Source organism: Oryctolagus cuniculus, chromosome 7, assembly GCF_964237555.1.
Source record: "Oryctolagus cuniculus chromosome 7, mOryCun1.1, whole genome shotgun sequence".
NCBI classification, from domain to species: domain Eukaryota; kingdom Metazoa; phylum Chordata; class Mammalia; order Lagomorpha; family Leporidae; genus Oryctolagus; species Oryctolagus cuniculus.
In genome coordinates this window covers 12,670,338-12,695,481 of record NC_091438.1, presented here as the reverse complement: position 1 = coordinate 12,695,481, position 25,144 = coordinate 12,670,338, and the positions used below count along the sequence as shown (strand labels likewise).

Below are 25,144 nucleotides of genomic sequence, written 5' to 3'. Positions count from 1 at the left end.
GGAAGCTGGATTGAGATAATTTCATCTTGCTGTATACCTTGCTCATAACTCATGTGTAAACTGACTTAGCTGAGCAGAATTCAGTCACAAATGCATTACTTTGTTAGAGAGCAAATAATATGAGGAAAGTTATCTTTTAGCCATACCACCAGCCACATCTGGCTAGTTAATTTGGGTAAAATTCTTCTGGAGAGTTATTTTAAAGAGATACTTTATGGGGCCATCATTGTGGCACAGCAGGTGAGGCTGTTGCATGCGGAGTTGGCACCTCGTACCACAATGCTGGTTCGAGTCTCCACCTCATGTGCTTGGGAAGGCAGTGGAAGATGGCACAAGTGCTTGGGCCCCTGCACCCACACGAGAGACCTGGGTGGAGTTCCTGGCTCCTGCCTTTGGCCTGGCCCAGCCCTGGCCGTTGAAACCATTTGGGAAGTGAATCAATAGATGGAAGAGTTTTTCTCTCTCTCTCTCACTCACTGTCTCTCTCTCTCTCTACCTATCTCTCTATCTCTCTCAGACACACACACACACACACACACAGTCTCCCTCTCTCTTTGCCTTTCAAATTTTTAAAAATTTTTTAAGAATATGCTTTGAATGAACTGAAACTCGTAGGTTGCTATGATATAAGGTAAATATCTTAATTTGTTATTTACTTTTAATTTTTCTATGTACATACACAGGATCAGGATTAAAGTTTTTTAAAAGCTGTTTTAAAGAAATGTCTTAGGTTTTTTTACTTAGCTAAATATTCCTTATTTCTTTTAGTCACTCAGTTGACAGTGATAATGGTAGTTCTATTTAGATGGAAGCGTTTCTAAAGCATTTCTGTATTCTGGAACATGCTGTAACTTTTTCTTAATTGCTTGGGAAAATAGCCTTATGATTAGCAGTTATTTCTGTGTGATTTTGTTTTTGTTTTTTATTTTTACTATTTTTATTTATTTATTTTAGAGGTAGAGTTACAGACAGTGGGAGAGACAGAGAGAAAGGTCTTTCATCTGCTGGTTCACTCCCCAAATGTTCGCAACAGCTGGCACTGAGCTGATCCGAAGCCAGTTGCCAGGAGCTTCTTCCAGGTCTCCCACATGGGTGGCAGGGCCCAAGCACTCGGGCCATCCTCTACTGCTCTCCTGGGCCATAAGCGGAGAGCTGGACCAGAAAAGTAGCATCCTGGACATGAATTGGTGCCTATATGCCAGCAGCCCAGGTGGAGGCTTAGCCTACTGTACCTCAGCACCGGCCTCTATTCCTGCATCTTTAAACAGTGGGCCCTGGGTATTGTGTTCTTGTGTCCACCTCTGTTTGCCCCTTCCCGAGCGTGGTGTCCGTGTGCTGTTGGAAGTGTTGTGTGCACTCCTATCTGACTGCTTATCGTCACTTCTTGCTCTGCATGCCTGTCTGTGCAGCAGCCCTCCCTCAGCCTCACATTTGCTGTTGGAAATCTCCCTCATTCTGAGGTGAGGTCGCGCAGCTGGCCAAAATGGCAAGGCCGTGTGGCCCAACCCTCCCAGGGCGTCAGCTGACTCCTTAGCTGTACGTTTGTCTTTCTGTCCTCATTGTTAACGTTCAGTCAGGATGGGGAGGATTTTAAATAGTGGAGTTACAGATAGAATAAACCTGTTACATTTTCTTATAAAAAAAGGGATCTGTGGATATGTATAGATGATTTTAAAAGAATAGTACAAAATTTCATAAATGCTTAACTTAGAAAAGTTTCTTCTTGATTTTTTTTTTTTTTAAATAAAAGTTACTGGACTCTTTCAAGATTTTTTAAAATAGACTTTCAGAATGGTTTGAAGCTGGAATATTAAAGGCATTCCTTATATACCATTAATATTCCAATACTGCAATTGGCAACATTTTGATTCTGAGGAGAGTGCATGAGTTCAAGGTCAGAGAGATTGACTTGTGCTGTTCATTATAACCAATTATTCTGTGACAAATGAGTTTGAGATCAGGCTGAAAATTCTGTACGAAAAATCAATAGTTCTAATCAGTGCCTTTCAGGTCATTTACTCCCACCTTTTGTTGGTTTGTCAGGGAAGAGCCAGATAAAACCCGTGTGACAGCAGGGCCTCCCTGCTGTTGCCATTCCCATTTGAAGCATATTTTGATATCTTAAATGAATAGTTTAATTGGTTTCAAACTTGTAAATGAGTGGAAATTTATATTATTTCATTGCTAATGTTCTGATAAGAATTTCCAAATTAGCTGTAGCTGTGTAATTTTTTCCCCTCCCTTGATAATTATACTTACAGTCTTTAAAGCAGATTTTGAATGACTTCTTCCCATTGCTGAATTAAAGGGTTTTTGGAAAATGTATTTTCTTATTTTGTTGGAAAAGACTGGAATGATCACCCTACCTTGTACGGCAAAGTAAACTCCGTCTGCTTTCTCATTTAGTTTCCTGATGAAGATGAGGAAACCAGGTTATATCGCTTAAAGATAGAAGAGCAGAAACGCCTAAGAGAAGAAATCCTGAAACAGAAGGAGCTACGGCGGCAGCAGCAGGCTGGTGCCAGGAAGAAGGAGCTACTGGAGAGACTTGCACAGCAGCAGCAGCAACAGCAGCTCTATGTCCCCCAGCCCCCAGCAGAGCAAGAGGAGCAGACAGCTGCACCCTCACCCACCAATGGTAACCCACTGTTACCCTATCCAGGTGCACAGGGCAGACCGAATGTGAAAAACAGACTGCTTGTTAAAAGCCAAGATGTCACTGTTTCAAATGTTCAGCCCAAAACATCAAATTTTGTACCATCTGGTGCTAACATGCAGTATCAAGGACAGCAGGTGAAACCACTGAAACATTTGAGACAGGCCAGAACAGTACCTCAAAGTCAAACGCAGCCGTTGCACAAAGTACTCCAGATAAAGCCTGCAGATGTGGAGGAGCCCCCACCTGCCTCCCAGACTGCTCGCGTGGCGTCCATCCAGGGCCAGCCCCCGGATATGAAGCCTGGTGTCAAAAGGACTGTCATGCACCGGGCCAACAGCGGCAGTGGAGATGGGCCGCATGTCAGCTCCAAGGTCAGGGTGATTAAGTTGTCAGGCGGGGTAAGTCGATGAGATTTATGAGTACCTCTTTGAAAGTGTGTGTTTCACTTCGAATGTGCTAATTTCCAGAGAACGTTTTTTGATGAAAGAGAATTAAAATTACTTCTGTTAATGATCATGTAGACCAATCTCTATCTACTTGAAGTCAGCATAAGAATTGTCATTTAAATACTACTTGAAACTGGGTTGAAACTGGAACCCATTTTGTTTTTGGTTTCTTTTGAGTCTTTTTTTCCTTCCTCTTCTTCTTCTTTGGAGTCATAAACCTGTGTTAGAATCCCAAAGTTAGACGTTTCCCAATTTTAGCTTCTTTTTAACAATAATATAACACATTGTGATAAATAAATTTGTGGTAACTAAAATTAAACAAACTTGAATCACCAAGTTTGTTTTAAAAATAAAATTTTCGTTTACACAAAGCTAATAATCTGTTGTGTATAGCATTAAATTCAGAGAGCAACTGGAGGGGGAATGGTGGGCCAGAGTATGTCGTCATGTATACTTCTAAGCAGCTTTGGTCCAAAGGCCTGTCTTGTTTTTGAGGAAGTTTCTCTCATTTACAAAATGGGGGGAAACTGAATTCCGGTTGAAATCATGAGGATCTGATCTTAAGGTTTTCAAAAGTGTAGCATGCCTTTCTTTTAGCTTTGAACAGTGCCCATTTCAGATAATTTCCTGTAAGGCCACAGGAATTTTAGCTCTGCACTATAGTGAGGGGAAGTTCAGTGCTCTGAAGTAAAGTATCTGCAAATAGATGGCCATCACAGAGCCTGTCTCATAGAGCAGTATCCGGTAGAATACGTGCTTTCTTGCATTTTCTTGCATAGTCTTAGTTCTAGTAAGTGATTCTGATCTGTTGCTTTAGTCACAATTCTATGACAAATGCTGTGGACTTTGCCAGTGTTGTACTCTATAACAATGATGTAATTTGTGTTACTAATTGAGTAAGGAAGGGCAAAAACTGTAAAAAATGTATGCTTTCCAAGTAGGCCAACTAACGATAATTACTTAAGAAAGCAGACACAAAACACTGTGCAGCAAAAGACGAAAAGAACCTCTGAGTCCTGGTGCATCTGAGAAACGGGTGGCACGTGGGAATGCAGAAGGCGCGCCGTGGTAGCAGCATAGCCTTTCCTGTGGAGGATTGAGAACAACTCACTTTGCTAGTTGCTAGTTAAGTTGTAGTGCTTTTATTCCTAGGTTTGTAGACTAAAAATATGGTTTTAGAAAAATTTTTATAGGAGAATATAAATTAAAAGTTCCATAGAGAGACTATTCAGTAGGACCCATAATTTTGTTTTATCTGAATCTTTGTTATATCTGTTCATTGTGGTTCAAAATGTAGACGAGCAGTGAGCTGTGTTACATCAATTAAGTTTACATGAACTTGTTATATTCAGGTGAGAGCCTGAGGACTCATCAATTTCTACATATCCATGAACTTTTTCTTTTGACCTTGTTTTTTTAAGCATACTATGTTAATCAGTGTCTTATTTTATTTTTATTCATTTGGGTGGCAGAGAGAGAGAGACAGGGAAAGTGTGCACACTCCATCTGCTGGTTCACTCTCAACCATCTGACTGGGATCAAAACCCAGAGCTAGGAATTCAGTCTAGATCTCCCACCTGAGTGGCAGGAGCCTAGTTGCTTGAGCCATCACTGTTGCTTCTCAGAGTGTATAATAGCGTGAAGTTGGTGTCCGGAGCCAGAACTCTAACCCCCAGATACTCTGATGTGGGTCGGGGTGTCCTAATGGTGGCTTAGCCACTAGGCCAGATGCCTGCCCCAGAGTCTCATCTGTTTGCTTGAGTTACAGACCTTTTACCCTAACAGCCATCTCCGCACAGTCTGCTGCAGTGGCGGGTTGGGGGGAAAGGGTCTGCCATCAAAGAGCAGCTTTTAAATGAACAAACATCTCCATTAAAAAAAAAAAACACTATTTGAATCGTTGCTATCATTTTTCTCAGTGGAAAAAATTATTTTTAATACTAGACCTTATTCAAAAACCAATACTAATTTTTAGTAAATAGGAAAAAGAATTTTCTATGAAAATAGCTATCTGCCAAACTAGTACTTTGAAATGGCTTAAAAAAAAAGAGAGAGAATCTGTCCCTTAAATTCTTAAACGTTAAGTTAAGTAGCCAATATGTCTCTATTTTAGGATTCATTCCAGCAGCTCTATACGCAGAGCCTTCTGGCAACTTTTGACGTAACAGAGGATGAGACTCTGTCTCCCTGAACTAGAAAGAATAGTATTTCCATAATCCTCCTACCCCTGCTTTTCTTTTCTTTTCTTTTTTTTTTTTTTTTTTTGTGGGTGGGAACTGTTTAAGACAACATAATTGTCAGTTGCAGATTGTGCTACATGCACTGACATCTATTTGATTTTTATTTTTGTCGCTGGCTGCTACCTTGGCATCTGTATCCAGGTCATTCTCTGCTTCCGTTGGCTGTGGTATTTTCATGTTCAAGGATACACTGTGCTTATGCAAAATCTTAAATTATTTTAAGTGCAGTATTGAACCTGCCACCCAGTCAAGGGCTGACAGGGAGTTTAGCATTGTGGGAGGATTAGCTTGAACATAGTACCTCTCAGAATATTGTGTGTACATTTTATTTCTGTATTATTTGTTTAGTAAAAAAGTGTTCCACTCTTGGTTAATACTCCTGTATAACAAGAGTCCTGGTTCCTGGAGAGTATTTGCTTTACCTTTTTCTAACCTAAACTTGTATAACTAAATCTGACATTTAATGAAGTTATCCCTGCATTTAGAAAAGTAGTCTCAGGCCGGCGCCGCGGCTCACTAGGCTAATCCTCCGCCTAGCGACGCTGGCACACCGGGTTCTAGTCCCGGTCGGGGCGCCGGATTCTGTCCCAGTTGTCCCTCTTCCAGGCCAGCCCTCTGCTGTGGCCAGGGAGTGCAGTGGAGGATGGCCCAGGTGCTTGGGCCCTGCACCCCATGGGAGACCGGGAAAAGCACCTGGCTCCTGGCTCCTGCCATCGGATCAGCGCGGTGCGCCGGCCGCGGCGGCCATTGGAGGGTGAACCAATGGCAAAGGAAGACCTTTCTCTCTGTCTCTCTCTCTCTCACTGTCCACTCTGCCTGTCAAAAAAAAACAAAAACAAAAAACAAAAAACAAAAGTAGTCTCTCCATTCTAGTATCAATCTTCAAACAGGATGTGTGGCTATCACTAGGTGTAGAACCATTCAAGAACTTGTGCTATGGTGAGTGACCGCAGTTAAAGTATTAGGATACTTCAAAAAGTTCGTGGAAAATAGAATTAAAAGTAAAGTTTACTTTAGGGCAGAAAGTTTTTGAAACACATGCATAGTTGTTTTTTTTTTTTTTAATATAATAGGATTTTCCATGAACTCTTTGAAGATAGTTCATATGCATGAATTTCTGAAATTTTTTGCATGAAAATAATTTTATTGTAACTGTTTCCTACAAACTTTTTGACATTCCCTTGTGTATGCACAAGAGTGTTCACATATGTTTATGAAAGACCTCCCGTTATATTTTATTTTCTATATTTGATAAATTACAGAAGGAACAAATTAATGCTGCCTTATAGTGGTTTTAGATTCCAGCAAATATTATTTCTACAATTACATGTGTCTCTCTGAATATGACTTATAAAAGTAGTCCACTTAGAGTTGTATTTGATGGATTGGTTCTGTTTTTAGTACTTGGAAAACAGAAATACTTTTCCTTTGCTTGTTTCTCAGAATGCTATTTTAAGTATTTAATTTTGAGAAGTCAAAAGAGCCATTTTGTTAAGTCATAATTTTGAAATAACTAATCTGTAATCCAAAAAATGCACTAGGAGAGCAAATATAAAAATATAAAATATTTATTTAGGTTAGGCTTACAGTTGCCTTCAGCCATTCTTTGTGATTAAACACAGTCAAAAAGAATTAGAACAAATGTGTGCATTGGAGGTTGTTTAGTCAGTTCCCACCTTCCCATTTAGGGAGAATGGCAGTCTTCGCATTGTTTGCATCTTACTTTTCATTTCCTGTCTTCTTGGTTACTTGGCTTCAGATTCCTCATCAGGAAGAAGAAGATCAGCTCCTTCCAGGGTTACTGTAAAGATTAAATGTTGTAACTCATGTACAGTGAGTAGCGTGGTGCCCTGAGTACATGATAGTAGCTCAATAAATATTGCTACAATTTACTTTTAGCTTAAGGGGAAAAAAGTTTTATTTGGAGTAACTGTTTATAGTGTTATTTAAGAAAATGAAAGCAAATACTGAATTCAGCTGCTTTATTCTGATCAAAGTAATGAAAATTTTAAGAATTTGGCAGCCAATTAAGTAAACAGTCCTTTGTTCTGTTGGCCACACAGAGAAATGGGAGAAGCGCAGAATGTCCCAGCAGGAAAGCCAGCTGTCCGATTGTGATACTCTTGTATTTTATTTTTAAAAGGCTGTCAAAATGCTACTTACAGAAGGTCCCAATTTATTTTGTGTGATCTTGCTTTGGGGGATTGGACTGTATTTGTAGATTGCTTTCTCTCCTACCCTTGCCAGATTGTCTTTAGAGAAATGATATGTATGTACATACCTGGTCTCTTTAGTGGGACTGTGGAGGAGAGTGATTGATTCTGACATAATTTCGGTTTGAGAGACGCTGTAAGGCAATACAAGGAATTCCTCTGTACACTCTACCTCATGAGCCAGCTGTTGACATTGTGCCTCTTTTGCTTTATCCTTATCCTTTTTTTGTCCTTTGGAGTACACAAAAACTGATTTTTTCCCCCTAAACCATTTGAGAGTAGGTTAGAGACATGGTTTATGATGGTGGAAGATAGAATTGAAAGATGTTTATATTATCCAAAAATTTTTGAAATCCGTGTATATGAGGATTATCTTGGAAGATAGTTTCTTAGAAAACCACAGTTGTGTATTATCCAAAATTGGAAAGTTTCCCATTGCTGCAGTAGTGTCGTGTGACTCAGCGCACACGGTCGGTCCCGGCCTTCACACCATTCTGCACTCCTCCTCATCTGGGACGCAGTCCAGGATCGTGTGTCTCAGTTATGCTCTCCTCTACTCTGGAACAGTTGCTGAGCCCTCCTCTGTGTTTTCTGCCCTTGCCGTTTTTAAGGAACAGAGACCAGTTATTTTGTAAAACATCCTTTGGTTTGGGTTTGTCCTACGCTCTTCCGGGTAGGTTCAGGTTGTGCTTTTTCGGCAGACTGCTACAGAAGGAAGATCGTGGCCGCCTCTCTGTCACTTGGGAGGCTTGTCCAGTACTGGCAGGATCAACCTCGATCACTTGGCTAGGGCTGTGTTTGCCAAGTCCCCATCATAGAGTTGCAGTTTAGCTCTCTGTAACTAGTCATTTCCGAGAAGCTGCTTTCAGACTAATAAATGTCCTGTTTCTTACCAAATTTTCGCTAATGGCAGGCACTGGTTTTGCTCATACCCACACTCCTGAGTTCATCAGTTATTATACTCCCACTCTGATAACTTTCTCCCTCAGTTACTAATTTCTTCAGTTACTCACATCAATATGGGCTTATGAATTCTTTATGCAATGGACCCTCTTTATAATTGTTTTGATGTTAGGATTGTGCAAGGTTGGACGGGGGAGGGCCCCTTCAGGCTGGCTTTGTGTTCTCGATGGTCTGCATCAGTTTGGAACGTGTCCTTATTTTCTGGTGCAAGAGCATGGTCCAGCTCACCTTGTCTCTTGTCTGCCTCAGTTCTGGAATCAGTCCTGTCTCGAGGAGTCTCCAGTTCTCAGGAGTGGAGGCTGGGTGCTGGGGTGCCCAGTCGTTGACCGTCGAGGCCTCAATGCAGGTCTGATCTTTGCTCAGTAAGATACAAAAGAAGAAGAACAAATCTTAGAAGCTGCTTGACTTGGTTGGATTTTGTTTTGTGTTGTGTTTCTTTAAGTAGGTCATTGCCAGGAATAAACAGTTACTGCTGCTTCCTGGAGTGGAGCTCAGTCTTTCCATCAATTCTCTGTTTTTAGAGTCTAGGGCCATTTCAAGTACATCATACATATTATGTTAAAAATCTCAGTGTCTTGTCAACATAGGAGGCGTTGGCACAGTGATTTTTTTTTTACCTGATTACTTACAGATTTTAAAAATTTTATTATTTATTTGAGAGACAGGCAGACAGAGCTCTCATCTGCTTGCCCACTCCCCAAATTCCCCCAGCCGCCAGAAGTGGGCCAGGCCGGAGAAGGGAGCCAAGGCCTCAGTAAAGGCAGCAGGGACCTGCTTCCTGAGCACTCACTGGCTGTCTGGTGCCAGATCCCCTCAGAGGCTCGGGGCTTTGCCTTCTTCCTCCAAAGGCCAGCTGATTGGGTTTTACAAGTTTTTTCCAAATCCAGTTAATCATGAAAGGTATTTTATGAAGAGAGACAGTGAGCAATTGAGTAACTATGATGTGCTGTCACCATGCTATGAAGGCACCTCAAAAAACTCCATAGAAAAAATAGAATTGAACAATAAGTTTATTTTGGGGCAAAACTTGTGTTTGAAATCCGTGCAGTTTTTTCTTACTAGGCATTTTCCATGAACTCTCTGAAGACTTCTTGTGCAAAGTTGAATGCATGTGTTGAGAGAATCTTGTCTTAAATGAAGCCCAGCAGTTACAAAGTCTGTCTGGCTTGATCTCTTCAACATCGTGGATTTGGTTTTAAATAAACCTGTGTAGACCCATTTCCAGAATTAGATAGATGGTGTTTTAGATTTGGTTCCGTGTTTTGCATGGTCGGCACTATGTCGGGAGAATGTATTGCACAGAATAAACGAAAACTGCAAATATGAAATGTCCACATTGCAGTGATTTCATTAGGGAATTGACCTAGGAAACCTGGAAGAGCCTGTTTATTTTTTTCCTGTCTTCTTTCCTTTAATTCGGCTGTCGCCTAAGAAAAAATAGAGGAGCCTTAAATGTATTTATATTTAGAAGCTTCATATAGCGTGCATATCATTTACTGTGCAGATTCTGAATGAGCTTTATAAAGATTACAGGGATAGGCCCCGCATTGTTGTAGCTAATAGAAACCTGTTCAGTGAGGTCTGTGGCTGTGAGATCAGCAACATTGCGGGTGACAGTGAAGTGCGGCCTTATCGGAAGGAGAATTCCTAAGAGGCTGCCCTGGGACACTGCACCACTGTCCTTCTGTGTGTCCTGACAATGTTATCTGTCCTCTCAGTGTGGAGTATCAAATGTCTGTCATGAGTACAGAAATTAATTTAATGTCACCTGAAGACATGCAATTAATCTTTTAGAGGTTTTCATAATACCTTTACAGAAAGAGTTGCCAGTTTGGCGGATTTGGATTTTGGGGTTTAGGAGAAGATAAGGAAAATTAATTTTTCATCAGGGTTAATACAAGCTAGCAGGGCCACAAAGGCTGAGAAAAATGGTTGGGGAATTTGTCAAGTATTGTCACTCTAGAATAATGCTGCTTAACGTCTGATAGGTATAATCAAGAGTTGAGATTTCTATAGAGGGGGATTAATCAATTTGCTCGCTAGTGAATGCAAGTCAGTGATATCACTTCTTCATAGGGTTTAAGAATGAAAATAAGATTTGATCTGTCAAATTGCAAGAAGCCCTGACAGTATCAATAGGCATTTTTATCTATACATTTAAACCATTTGTTATAAATAAATTTGTCCTGCTAATGTTGGTGGCTTCAAATTTCATTTTTTAAATAGTGATTAAGCTGATAAAAAGTATTCCCTAAGCTCATTTCATTTAAGTGATGAGATAAATATATATCTACATACATGTAGATATTTATTAAAATAAACATAAGTCTAAGAGGGCATTTTTACAGGATTCATTAAAAGATACCATTTGTGAAAAAACAACGCCCCTTCGGTCCAAGGTGGCTGAACTACTTTTTTCCTCATCTCTTGGAGGAAGTGGAAGCTATTTAAAAATTGTATTCAAACATAGTGCTGTGTGAAGAGTTCAAAAGTAAACTGTGCCACCCTGGATAAATTCCAGACTTTTATGGATAAAAAGTAATTTTCCATCCACACACAGCCACTTATTTGCTTACATTCCTAATTTGAATCAACAGTATTTTGAAATTTACATAGCTTAGTAGTACTAATAATTTCATGGAACTCTTTTAATGCTGTAGTGTGCATAGGTTTAAAAGATAGATGGGTGGATTTAATTTGGTGTGGTTCCTATTCAGATTCTGTCTATGTCTTTGCGTAAGTATGGATATAAAAATACGTTTCTGGCCACAACTTAGTTATGTATACGGTGCCCTCTTCCTAGAAGTAACTGAAGTAACTCCTTAAAAATTTCCTTATAACAGCCGGCGCCGCAGCTCACTAGGCTAATCCTCCGCCTTGCAGCGCCTGCACACCAGGTTCTAGTCTCACTTGGGGCGCCGGATTCTGTCCCGGTTGCCCCTTTTCCAGGCCAGCTCTCTGCTGTGGCCAGGGAGTGCAGTGGAGGATGGTAGTACTTGGGCCCCGCACCCCCTGGGAGACCAGGGGAAGCACCTGGCTCCTGCCATCGGATCAGCGTGGTGCGCCGGCTGCAGCGCGCCGGCCGTGGCGGCCATTGGAGGGCGAACCAACGGCAAAGGAAGACCTTTCTCTCTGTCTCTCTCTCTGTCCACTCTGCCTGTCCAAAAAAAAAAAAAAAAAAAAAAAAATCCTTATAAAATAATGTTTTATTGTATTAGATTCAGAGAATATTCTCTCAACTGGAAAATTGTTTTTCAGTATTTCTTATGAAATGAAAACCCATTACTTACATTTAAAGTTTTGAGTACTTAGCATAGTCTTCAGAAGAAATCAAAAGTACTTTATAGTAGCCCTTGGTTTAAATTGAAGTGACTTAATTGAATCATGGTTAGCCTCTTTTGTTTCAATTCTTGCTGAATAAGTTACAATGTGTGTTAATGTAAGCTCCTCCCCTACGAGGCAGTGTAAACCACCTCTTTGGAACCCCAGAGGTATTCAGGCACTTAGTGTGTGACCAAAGGCTGGGTGTGTTTCATGTGCAGACTCAGGATAATACTAGTTGCAGAAAGAATACTACTCACTTTGTAGGAAATATTAAAGGAAAACAAATTTCTATACATACATAAAAAGCAGTACAGTTTTTGTCATATTGTCGACATTCAGCAAATAATTATTAATGAAACACATTGAATTATAGCACAACTCTCTCTCTCTCTATTTTTTATTTTTTATTTTTATTTTTGAAAGGCAGAGTTCCAGACAGAGAGAGGGAGAGACAGGGAGAAAGGTCTTTCATCTGCTAGTTTACTCCCCAAAGGGGTGCAATGGATGGAGCTTCTTCCACGTCTCCCATGCGGGTACAAAGGCCATCTTCTGCTTTCCCAGGTGCATTACTAGGGAGCTGGATTCAAAGTGGAGTGACCAGGACTCGAACCTTCACCCATATTAGATGACTGTGCTGCAGGCAGCAACTTTACCCTCTATGCTACAGCGCTGGTCCTTATAGCACCACTTTTTTTTTTTTTTTTAAGATTAATTTTATTTATTTGAAAGACAGAGTTACATAGAGCGGTAGAGACAGAGAGATATAGGTCTTCCATCCGCTGGTTCACTCCCCAGATGGCTGCAACGGCCGGAGCTGCGCCGATCCGAAGCCAGGAGCCAAGAGCTTCTTCCAGGTCTCCCACATGGGTGCAGGGGCCCAAGGACTTGGGCCATCTTTTACTGCTTTCCCAGGCCACAGCAGAGAGCTGGATTGGAAGAGGAGCAGCTGGGACTAGAACCAGCACCCATATGGGATGCTGGCATTTCAGGCCAGGGCTTTAACTTGCTGTGCCACAGCGCTGGCCCTTAGCACAACTCTTGATGATTAAGATCTAGGAATGTCTTGGGTTACAAAGTTTTATTATAACTTAGATTTATATAAAAGTATAAAAACTTGTTTTGAATGTAAGTAGTTTTGAACTTTTCCAGGGGTTTCTCCAAACTTTTTAGTAAACAGTTTATAGGATCAGGTTTTCCTGAAAGTTAGGTAGTTGTCATCACAGTCCTGATTTGCAGTACCCCACTCTCTGTGTCTGTCTTTGACAACAAATACTCATACTTGGTATCTGCCTGCACTGTGCCCAACTTCACTCTCTTCCTGAGGATGCTTGGGAATCAGTGCCTCTAGGAAACAAATGGCATACCCTTAAGTAGTGATGTGTGCTGTGAGGACCACCAAGCAGCTCCACAGCAGAGTAACCTTGGCATTGGAGACTGTGTCAGCTGGGGCGTTCTTGAACGGACAGGCCAGGTGAGCAGATGGCAGGGAACTTCTCAGGCAGGAAGGATTTGGAAGTCAGAGCTGGTATTGGATGGGATTTAGCTGCCATGAAACGAGTGGGGGCACCGGAACAGTCCCGACCATGGTCACCGCCTCATCATGGACATTGCTTCCTGTGTTTTCAGGCTATTGCTTAAAATATCCTCCGTGAGGCATGGCACCATAGTGTCAGTGACCCTTTCTGGATATTACAGGTCTAATATTTCCCTCTGTATAAGGATATTTAATTCCTGAAAGAGGTGAGGAAAGTTGAGGCCCTTTGTGATACTTGAACTTTAAATAGAGATCAAACTTACTTAGAAGCAAACTTTCCTTGAAAGGAAGATAAAAGTAACTTTATTTTTCAGGGTTCTTGTCCTATATGATTGTCAGACATAAACTTTCCCCAGTCTCGCATCCAAAATAACAAGGATGAGAATTATTCTTGTTTGGTGTTTTATTGATGATTTTAGGTTCTGATTCCCTAGTTTACAGATCATCAGATCGCTACAGTATTATGTATTATTGTCCAAATACATAGACACATTGTATATTTTATATATCTTTATATGTTATATATCTTTATAAATTATATATCTTTAATATATTTATATGTTATATACTATATGTATTATATATCTTCTGTCAGCTGGTTCACTCCCAAGTTGCTGCTGATCCGAAGCCAGGAGCCAGGAGCTTCCTCCAGGTCTCCCACGTGGGTGCAGGCATCCAAGGACTTGGGCCATCTTCTGCTTTCCCAGGCCATAGCAGAGAGCTGGATTGGAAGAGGAGCAGCTGGGACTAGAACCAGCACCCATATAGGATGCCGACACTGCAGGCAGGGGCTTTACCCGCTATGCCGCAGCGCCACTCCCTAATTATCTTGTTTTTAGTTTTGGATTGCTGAAAGAAAAAGTAACCGGAATAGCTTGTCTATCATGTTATCATGGGCATTTTCCCCGTTAGGGCAGAGTACTTTCTCAAGTTTTTCTGCAATGTAACATCCTATTTTCTTTTTTTTTTTTTTTTGTCTTTTTGAAATTTGTTTTTTATATTATTTGAATTTTTTATAATGTTTGAGAGGCAGAGAGTAAAGATAGACAAGGAGAAAAAGCTTCCATCTGCTTGTTCACTCCTTAAATGGCCGGAACAGCCAGGACTGGACCAGGCAGATGTCAGGAGCCCCGATGTCTATCTTGTTCTTCCATGTGGGTGGCTTGAGCCATCACTGCTGTCTCCTAAGGTATACATTGAAAGAAAGCTGGGTCAGAAGCTGAGGAGCTGAGACTTTTAATTGTGGTAGTGACATTTAGTACATACACGTGTACTGATTGGCAGGGGTTATATAATATTTTTAAGCACAATCAAGACTACTCAGTTTTGGGGCCAGCACTGTGGTGTAGCAGGTAAAGCCGCCCCTGCAGTGCTGGCATCCCACATGGACGCCAGTTTGAGTCCTGGCTGCTCTGCTTCTGATCCAGCTCTTTGCTATGGCCTGGAACAGCAATAGCAGATGGCCCAAGTCGTTGGGCCACCCCCGCACCTGCATGGGAGACCCGAAAGAAGCTCAGGGCTCCTGACTTCGGATTGGTGCAGATCCAGCCATTGTGGCCAACTAGGGTGTGAACCAGTGGATGAAAGACCTCTCTCTTCTGCCTCTCCTTCTCTCTCTGTGTAACTCTGACTTCAAATAAATAAATCTTAAAAAGAAAAAAAAACTACTCAGTTTTAAAAATATAGTACACAAGGCATTTTAACATGGTGAACCAGAGCAAACTTACTAGGGTTTATACCTGTGGTTTTCTAGAGCACTTAAAATCTGGCATATACTGTAGTTATCATTAGATCCTAGTTAGTTAAGCTGACCCAAGGGCTTATTTAGATTACTTACGTCTATACAATAGAAAGTTTTCTTGGAGGGTTGGTGTTGTGCCGTAGCAGGTAAGGCTACTGCTTCACCAGATCCCATATGGATGGCCAGTTCAAGTCCTAGCTACTCGACTTCCAATCCAGCTCCCTGCTAATGCACCTGGGAAAGCAGCAGATGATGGTCCAGGTACCTGGGCCCCTGCACTCACATGGGAGACTCAGAGGAAGCTCTTGGCTTCAGATTCGCCCAGCTCTGGCTGTTGTGGCCATTTGGAGAGTGAACTGGCAGATGGAAGATGTCTCTCTCTTTCTCTGTAACTCTTTCAAATAAGCAAATCTTAAAAAAAAAAAACAAAACAAAACAAAAAAAACTGATTTTCTTGGAGCCAGTTTTGTGATGTAGCAGGTAAAGCTTCTGCCTGTGATGCCGGCATCCCATTGGGCAATGGTTTGAGATGCAGCTGTTCTACTTCTAATTCAGCTCCCTGCCAAAGTGCCTGGGAAAGCAGCAGCAGATGGCCCAAATTCTTGGGCCCCTGCACCCATGTTGGGAGACCTGGAAGAAGCTCTGGTAACCTGGCTTTGGCCTGCCCCTGCCCTGGCCTTTTGGGAGTGAACCAGCTGATGGAAGATCGATCTCCGTCTCTGTTTCTCTCTTTCTTTCTCTGTAGCTCTTTCAAATACATAAATGAATAAATAGATCTTTTTAAAAAATATTTTCTTAGCAAAATTCCCGTAGTTCATTTGATTGTCCGCATTACTGAGAGACGTGAAGATTCACAGTCCACTGACTGTTGTGTGTCGGTACAATGGAGGATTCGGTGGCCTGATGTTGCTCCCCACTCACGTCGTCTGTAAAGGGAAGATGCTCATGATGACAGTGCAGCGTTTCTTCACACATGGATAGTGGATTTCTGAGTCTTGAACTAAGCTTGCACTGCCAGAAGCCATCATTGCAACAAGATTTTAAAGACATTGATAAATGATAGGTCACTGACTTAAAATATATGGTAAATGAGGGTACCCGAAAAAGTTCATGGAAGTGCATTATTTTTTAAAAAACTATGCATGGCTGTCAAAGTTTCTTATATCGAAATTTATCGTATAGTTGTTTCTCCATGAACTTTTTTTATTTTTTAAGAGTTATTTATTTGAAAGGCAGAGTTACAGAGAGGCAGAGACAGAGACAAAGATCTTCCATCTGCCAGTTCACTCCCCAAATGGGCAACGACCTGAGCTGTGCTAACCCGAAGCTAAAGAGCTTCATCCGGGTCTTCTGTGAGGGTGCAGGGACCCAAGGTCTTGGGCCATCTTCTGCTGCTTTCCCAGGCTACAGCTGAGAGCTGGATCAGAAGTGCAGCAGCTGGGATTCGAATCGGCACCCATATGAGATATTCTGCAAGAGGTGGCTTTACTGATCTTGCCATAGCACCGGCCCCTCTCCATGAACTTTTTATTTATTTATTTTATTTTATTTTTATTTATTTATTTATTTATTTTTTGAAAGGCAGAGTGGACAGAGAGAGAGAGAGAGAGACAGAGAGAAAGGTCTTCCTTTGCCATTGGTTCACCCTCCAATGGCCGCTGCGGCCGGCGCACTGGGGCCGGCGCACCGCGCTGATCCGAAGGCAGGAGCCAGGTGCTTCTCCTGGTCTCCCATGGGGTGCAGGGCCCAAGCACTTGGGCCATCCTCCACTGCACTCCCTGGCCACAGCAGAGAGCTGGCCTGGAAGAGGGGCAACCAGGACAGAATCCGGCGCCCCGACCGGGACTAGAACCTGGTGTGCCGGCGCCGCTAGGCGGAGAATTAGCCTAGTGAGCCGCGGCGCCGGCCCTCCATGAACTTTTGAAGTATTCTTATATGTCATCAAATTTTAAAGCTTGGTAGCATAAAAAGTTTCAAGTATATACAAAAATAGAAAGAGCAAAACTTTTTACTTACTTATTTTAAATGTTTATTTTCTTCAACTTGAAAGGCAGAGTTGGGGAGTGAGGAGAGAGACAGACAGACATTGATCTTTTTATTTGCTGGTTCACTTCCCAGATGCCTACAGCAGACAGAGCAAAGGCAGGAGCCCAGAACTCCATCTGGGTCTGCCATATGGGTGGCAGGGGCCCGAGCACTTGGGCCGTCATCTGCTGCCTCCCAGGATGCGTTAGCAAGAAGCTGGATCCGGAGCGAAGGTGCTGGAGCTGGAACTGGCACTCCAGTATGGGATGTGGATGTCTCCAACGGTGGCCCAGCCTGCTGTGCCACACTGCCTGTCTGCCTGCCCTAGAACAGAGCAGTTAGTAAAGACGTGGGCAAACTGTGCACTTGGAATACTCCCATCCGTACCTGAGTGGGTTGCCTGCTCACGCCTCGTGGAGAAGTTTCAAAAAGCACACATCAGCATCCTGACAGTTACACGAATCCAGTCCTGCGACTGGTCTACCTTTTTCTAGTGCTTCCGTTTTCCGGTGGGGAATATCACTTTGTCAGACAGAAATGACCACCAGTAAAAACAGCACTTCCAAGCAACTCTACTGATGGTCTTCAGTAGCCCTGACTTTGACAAAAGCAGAAGACTGTGGGGCCGGTGCCGTGGTATAGTGGGTAAAGCTGCCACTTGCCATGCTGGTATCCCATATGGGGGCCAGTTCAAGTCCCAGCTGCTCCACTTCGAATCCAGCTCTCTGCTATGGCCTGGGAAAGCAGTGGATGATGGCCCAAGTCCTTGGGCCCTTGTACCCACATGGAAGACCCAGAAGAAACTCCTGGCTCCAGACTTCGGATTGGTACCACTCCAGCCATTGCAGCTATCTAGGGAGTGAACCAGTGGATGGAAGACTCTCTCTGTCTCTCTCTCTCTCCCCCCTACCCCCTATTCCTCTCCCTCTCCTTCTCTTTCTCTAACTCTGACTTTCAAATAAGTAAATAAATTTTTCAAAAAGTAGATTACTAAGTGGCCCTTCACTCTGCTTGTGTGATTAGTTTATTTTGGGGTATTAACCCAGTTTCTCGTTTCTGGGTTGAATATTAACTTGATCATGAGATGTGATCCTTTTCCTGTGTTACTCGCTCAGGTTTGATAATATCTTGTAAAGTTTTTTTTCAATATTTGCTAATGAAGAATATTCTTTTGTGGCTGTCCTTTCTTTTGATGTTTTTACCTTTTGTGTCAGGCTAGTACCAGGCTCAATGAGAAGGTGCTGCTTTCTCTGGGAAGAAATTGTGTGAGCTTGTTAGTCTTTTTTCCTTCAGTATTTGATAGGATTTGCTGGTGAAGGTGTCTGGACTTAATTTTTCTCTGTGAACGGTTTCTAGTTATCGGGTCATTGTCTTTAGTTCTTAGAGGTCTGGTTAAATTCTCTCCTTGCTTTGAGTCAGTTTTGATACCTGTGTCTTAGAGAATGTATCCCTTTGCTTGTTGTGTTGATGTAGAGTTGTTTGTAATGTCCTTTCAGTTTCTGTAGGGTCTGTTGTGATGCTCGGTCCATCTTTGTGGCTGATTATGGCTATTTGTCTTCTCCCCTTTTGTTCATGTTCAGTATAATTAAAGAATATCACTTTGATGAAACCCCCCCAAAAAAACCCAACTTTGAATTTCAGTGTTTTTCTCTAGTTTTCTATATACTGTATCACTGCTACGTGTTGTAATCTTTCTAATTTTCCCCAATTTTCTTTTTCTTTTTTTCTTTTTTCTTTTCTTTTTTTTTTTTTTTGACAGGCAGAGTTAGTGAGAGAAAGAGACAGAGAGAAAGGTCTTCCTTCCATTGGTTCACTCCCCAAATGGCTGCTATGGCTGGCGCTGCGCTGATTCAAAGCCAGGAGCCAGGTGCTTCTTCCTGGTCTCCCTTGCAGGTGCAGAGCCCAAGCACTTGGGCCATCCCCCACTGCACTCCCGGGCTGCAGCCAGAACCGGCGCCGCAGGTACCGTCGTACTGGAGTACCGGCGCCGCAGGCGGAGGATTAGCCTAGTGATCCGCGGCGCTGGCCCCCAGTTTTATTTTGATTTTGATTTTTTTAGTAGATAAAAACTCAAATTACTGATTTTTGGTCTTATTTTTTCCTTTTTGAGGTAACTGTTTTATCTGCACCCACTAAATTTTGATATATTGTTTCATTTTCATGTGGCTTAACTGTTGTCTGTGTAGTTTTGGATTCTTCTTTTTCTTGTTAAGCTTGTCTTCCCTGGGGGTCAGCCCTCTTGCTCTGCCTTGCTTAGTGGCCAGCTGGTGATTGTGAGAGACTGTGCTCAGGTCCCTGGACCCTGCACAGCCACCTGCGGCCAGTGATCTCTTTGTGGGCAGGTTGGAGCTCTAAGCTCCACAGCGTCCCAGGCACCATGTGGGGAGACCTTGCACAGGCCTTCTGTGGCCTTTTCGGTTCCAGTAGGTTTCTGACGAGTGTGCTGCTTGTTCCAATCAGGGCTGTGAGCAGAAGCACACGGATCCCTGGGCTTCCCCGAGGCATTCCTACCGACTTGGTCCTGTGACTGACAGTGCTGCTGTGGAGATTTGGACCCGTCTGGGTTTCCTGCCCAAACCTGTGCTTGCTTTAGCTGCCGTGTTTGCTGGCACAGCGCCGGGTTGGAAGGCTACAGACTGCACCGTTCTCAGATCTCAGGAATAAGAGCTGCTGCTTTTGTTTAACTTTGGTTGATTTCCATTGTCCTGAGATGGTTTTTTTGGGGGGAGGGGGACAGTTTTGTCCAGTTCTATACTGTATTTGAGGAGAGAAGGTTTGCTCACCTCTTTGTTACCATAGCCTGACGTCTTGCACTTCTGTGGCATTTGTTAGCTCAGCTTTCCTTGGGTGCCAGTTACTTTGATCGATCGTAGTAGACTTTACACCCATCTTCCTTTAGTCTCTGTTCCGTCCCTTTGGGTGGGGCTTGGTGTCCGTGAAATGGTCTCTACAAGCTAAGTTTGGGGAGGAAGAGAGGGACTTGGATATACAGACCTGAGCTAGGTGACTGACTTCACTTCGGAGATTCTGACGTAGCCGAGTGGCCGTTACAGGGAAGGTTAATTACCCAGTGTTGATTCCTGTTTATGTTGAGAGTAGGGCATCCTGTTAATAAAGTCTTAATCTAAGTTTTTAACTCGAAGCATCCGTTTCTATCAAGATCACAGAATTTAACAGGACAGGGTCTCATGTTCTTGGTGTTCGCTCATTCCTTCCTCATCTCCAGCTCCTCTGCTGGAAAGGTACCGTGCGTAAGACTGAAAGCAGCAGTCAGGTGCCGTCCAGTGATGTCTTTTACGCTGTCTAGTGGTCCAGGCAGCATGGAGAGCACAACCTGAAAGTATAGCTGTTTCTTAGTTGTTCATCAGCTTTAAGGTCGAGAAGTGAGGGAACATTAACACAGGGGGTTAGCTCTCTGATCCTTCTGGACTTCAGAGAGTGAATGTGCTTCTTTGAGAGCCGCTTGCTGTGTGCTTGGTCACTCTCCCCAGGAGGCAGGGAAGTGAGCCCTGTGCTGGAGAAAGTGGATCGTATCACGTTCTCACCGTAACCAGTGAGGTCAGGCTGATAATTCAGTTAGGTTGAAAGTTATAAGTGTACTCTGGCAATTAAATAACACTTGTTATAATCACAGATTTCTTAAATGGATACAGACATTAACAGAGATCTTACTGTTTTAAAGTTCAAAAACAGGGGCCAGAGTTGTGGCATAACAGGTAAAGCTGCTGTCTGTGATGGAGCCATTTGGGGAGTGAACCAGTGAATGGAAGATCCTCTCTCTCCTTCTCTGTCTGTCCCTCCTCTGACTCTGTAACTCTGACTTTCATAATAAATAAATAAATGAACCTCTAAAACATGGAGACGTAAACTTGACAAATACTGTTAAAGCCTAGCCATTATCCAGTTAGAAATTTCCGTACTGGCTGTCCGCGAGATGGCACATCCCGTTTCCCACGTGTCTGGAATGACTTTGCCTCTCGGTTGACACTGGCTGGGGTGGGCTCCCTGGTGCAGCAGGGAGCTGTCAGCGGTGGGGCGAGCAGACACTGAATGGTATGCCGTGTTGTTGCTTTCAGCAGGGAGGAGAAAGTGACGGCTTTTTCCACGCAGAGGGTCAGCCCCAGCGGCTGCCGCAGCCTGCGGAAGTGCGCCAGCAGCCTGCCCGCAAGGTGACACTGACCAAGGGGGCCCTTCAGCAGCCCCAGCACCCACCAGTGGGGCCCCACATGCACTCAGCCGTGCCTCCAGGGATCAAAAGCATCCAAGGAATTCACCCAGCAAAGAAGGTATTGCCTGCTCTCCCAGCCTGTACGATTAGAAGCTCTCTCCTGGGTGCCTGCCTTTCTCAGGGGCACTCAATAAACAAGTCTCCACATTCCTTTGTTGAGCCTTGAAAACACAGTGACGTTTTCCCCCCAGGGACAGGACAGGGCCAGTAACCCCCCACAGCTGTGCTGCAGTCTGCACCCAGCTCGCAGGTGCCTGCCTGTGCGTGTGCACCCACGCAGGCAGCCCCAGCCCAAGCATACTTTTCTTCTGTGCTGATTTCCAGGGACCTCTCAAGTATAGAAGCAATTCCTGCTTCCAGGAGGGGAAACCAAGGGCCTTGGGGGTGAAGTTACTTGCCTGGGAATTGACAGTGGCCTGGTTCTGGCTCCTCAGTCCTTCCCTGTCCTGTGGGTCTGTCTGTCATGCAGGAAGCAAACCCTGGCACCCATCATGTCCCCTTTTCAGTGGGGTGGAGTGAGTGCCCATACACCTTCTGGAAGCTTCTAGGGACAGGCGTTGTTTCCATCTCCTCAGGAGATAGGAGGGTGGCTGGCTTTGGAGGCACATGGCCCTGACCACGTGTCAGGGGCGGGGAGAAAGGCAGGGGAGAGGGAGCGGTAGCACCTGCTGGGGCCTCTTCCTGACAGACTAGCAGCCTCCAGTCCTCCCTGGCTCTTATCTCGCCTCTAAGTGTTAACAGGAAGACCATTCTGGGTCTCTGTGGAGGATTTAAATTACAGTCGGCCTACCCTATCCATGGGTTTCACATCCGTGGGTCCAACCACTACAGTTCAGAGATGTTCCTTACAAAAATCTGTCCTGAACATATGCAAACAATACAGCAGAACAAGTATTTATGCAGCATTCACATTGTAGGAGGCATTGAGAGGAGGTAAAGTATGTGGGAGGATGTGCACAGATTATATGCAAATACTACCCCATTTTCTATAAGGGACTTGAGCATCCTTCAGTTTGGGTCTCAGGAGCATTCTAGAACCAATCCCCCTGGAGACTGAGGGACAGCTATACTCTCTGTTTAGTATTATCAACACTTTATCATGTAAGAACAAACAAAAGTATGCCATTTTTTAGCAGACTAGATCAGGTAATAGTCCCATTAATAAAATAGTAATCCCATTCTTTTAAAAGACAAGATTTATTTTATTTATTTGAAAGGTGGATTGACAGAAAAAAGATCTTCCAGCCTCTGGTTCACTCTGCAAATGACTACATTGACTAGGACTGGATCAGACTGAAACCCCAACCTGGAAGTCCATCCAGGTCTCCCACGTGGGTGGCAGGGGCCCAAGAATTTAGGCTATCTTCTCCTGCCTTCGCAGGCACATTAGCAGGGAGCTGGATTGGAAGCAGAGCACTGGGACTTGAACAGGCGCTCTGCTGTAGGATACTGGCTGGTGTTGTAAGTGGTATCACACCACAGGTCCCAGTAATAGAATCGTTAAAGATTGTTCCAATCTAAATTCTCTCCTTCAGGTGGTATCCTTGGATATAAGTGAGAAAGACCTTAGAAAAATAACACTCTGTTCTGGTTGCCAGCTAAGTTTTTCTCTGCCTTTTTCTGTGATGATGGACAGGCCATATTTGTCCGTCTTTATCAGTTATGAGGCAGAGTTAGGGTAGAACGTCTGGAAACCTCATGCTGTTCAGTTCCACTTTGCCTTCACGTTTCTGCCTTTCATTGTTACTAGCTGGAAAAGTTAGGAGCAGGTTCTCTAATTTCCTTATTAGGAGAGAATCCCAGAAGTATCAGCTGTCTCTTTTTCTAAAACAGACTCTCGATGATGTGTCTACGCACTCTGAGCTGGTGCGGTCAGCACTGGGGGCTGGAGAACACCGAGTTGTTGCGGAGGTGTTTGTTTAACGTCTCTGCCGGTGTGTGTAACATGCACCCGGGGACAAGACCCTTGTCAGAGGCCCTCGTTGCATGGTCCGCATTTGGGGTTTAGGAGGTGGCAGATACAGATAGCTTACAAGATAAGGTTTGGGTACGTCATGTTGTGACTTGCTGTGACTGCATGGTGGCTCTTGCACTGTGGACAGCGGGTTCCCCCGAGACTAGCCTTTAAGATGGTAGGAGAGATTTAGACTCTGGGCACGGTGAGGAGTGGATCCGAGTCCTGAACTGTGTTACACTCCCGTATGTTCTTCATCTACAGGACGATGGTAGCGCTCCGAGAACTTTGTCCTTTCCTTTCTGTTCCTCCACCTAGACTTGCTGGGTGTTGTAGCTCACGTAGATATTAAGCCATTCTCTCACCATGGGTAGCAAATCACAGAACTTCCTGTAGCCCAGGGTGTATTTCAGTGTGTCCTAAGGGATTGGCCCATCTTTGTATCTTAGTAACAGTGGATAAAACCCAGACTCAGCAATGTTCTTCCTTTGTTGTTGCCAGGCCATCATGCATGGAAGAGGCAGAGGAGTGGCAGGTCCCATGGGCCGAGGGCGCCTGATGCCAAACAAACAGAACCTGCGCGTTGTGGAGTGCAAGCCGCAGCCCTGCGTGGTGTCTGTGGAAGGGCTCTCGTCGTCAACCACTGATGCCCAGCTCAAGAGCCTGCTGATGTCAGTGGGGCCCATTCAGGTGGGTGACGTGGGGGGTGGCATTAGTGACCAGGTTGTTACAGCCCCAGACTAAATCATTTTTGATTGAAAGCGTGGTGCTTGAGGTGTGTGCTGTGTCATGTTAACAATACTTGGGAAGAAAGATACACTATGCAGAGCATTCTTGGTACTGGAACCTTTGCGTCAAAGTTTGAGTATCTTGACATTTTCAAGTTCTTAGTTACAAATTTTAAGACATTAATAGTAGGACTGAGCAAGTTATCTTTGAAGTCCTCAAGCCATTCTCCAGTTCACATGTATGTACAAATTTTATATTCATCAAATCATTGGTTTTATTTGTAATAATTTTTAAATTTTTTATTTTTTATTTGAAAGGCATGGAGAGAGACAGAGACGGGGGCAATCTACCATCTGCTAGTTCACTCCCTAAATACCTACAGTAGCTGGGGCTGGGCCAACCCATGTGTGTGGGAGGGACCCAAGTGTCTGACTGACCATCTGCTGTCTCCCAGGATACACATTACCAGGAAGCAGAATGGGAAGTTGAGGAGCCAGGACTAGAGGCAGGCAGTCTGATATGGGAAGTGGGTATCCCAGGCAAAAACCTAAATTCCTTCACCAAAATCCTGCCTCGTTTTTGTAAGAATTTTTTATTTTATGTTATTTATTTATTTTTTAAATATTTATTTATTTATTTGAAAGGCAGAGTTAGAGCAAGAGAGACAGAGGGAGGGAGGGGTCTTCCATCCAATGGTTCATTCCCAGTTGGCTGCAACGGCTGGAGCTGTGCCGATCCAAAGCCAGGAGCCAGGAGCCTCCTCTGGGTCTCCCACGTGGGTGCAGGGATCCAAGGACTTGGGCCATCTTCTGCTGCTTTCCCAGGCCACAGCAGAGAGCTGGATCGTAAGTGGAGCAGCCGGGTCTCGAACCGGCACACATATGGGATGCTGGCGCTTCAGGCAAGGCTTTAACCCACTGTGCCACAGCGCCGGCCCCTGTAAGAATTTTTCAAATGTTAAAGTACTCAACTTTCTTGTCCTTAATTTCCTGAAATAGCCTCACATGTTAACAGCTATGGAACTTGGTTTATTTAGATTTTTGCAGTTATCCTGGAGTTTGTCTCAATTTTAAAACTATTCCCAGTGT

The 25,144-nt window shown here is 43.6% G+C and overlaps 1 protein-coding gene across 7 annotated transcripts in view; it reads left to right on the top strand.

Annotated features, from left to right (window-relative positions):
- Window positions 1-25,144, top strand: part of RBM33 (RNA binding motif protein 33) — a 150,497-nt gene that overhangs the window by 110,945 nt on the left and 14,408 nt on the right. For 4 of the 7 annotated variants that reach the window (XM_070077227.1, XM_008263875.4, XM_070077226.1 and 1 more), the window contains 3 exons: window positions 2,407-3,057; window positions 21,222-21,431; window positions 23,829-24,017. In XM_070077227.1, the coding sequence (XP_069933328.1) occupies window positions 2,407-3,057; window positions 21,222-21,431; window positions 23,829-24,017 (1,050 nt within the window). The remainder of the gene's footprint in view (window positions 1-2,406; window positions 3,058-21,221; window positions 21,432-23,828; window positions 24,018-25,144) is intronic. The other 3 variants (XM_008263877.4, XM_008263874.4, XM_008263876.4) reach the window with 2 other exon arrangements.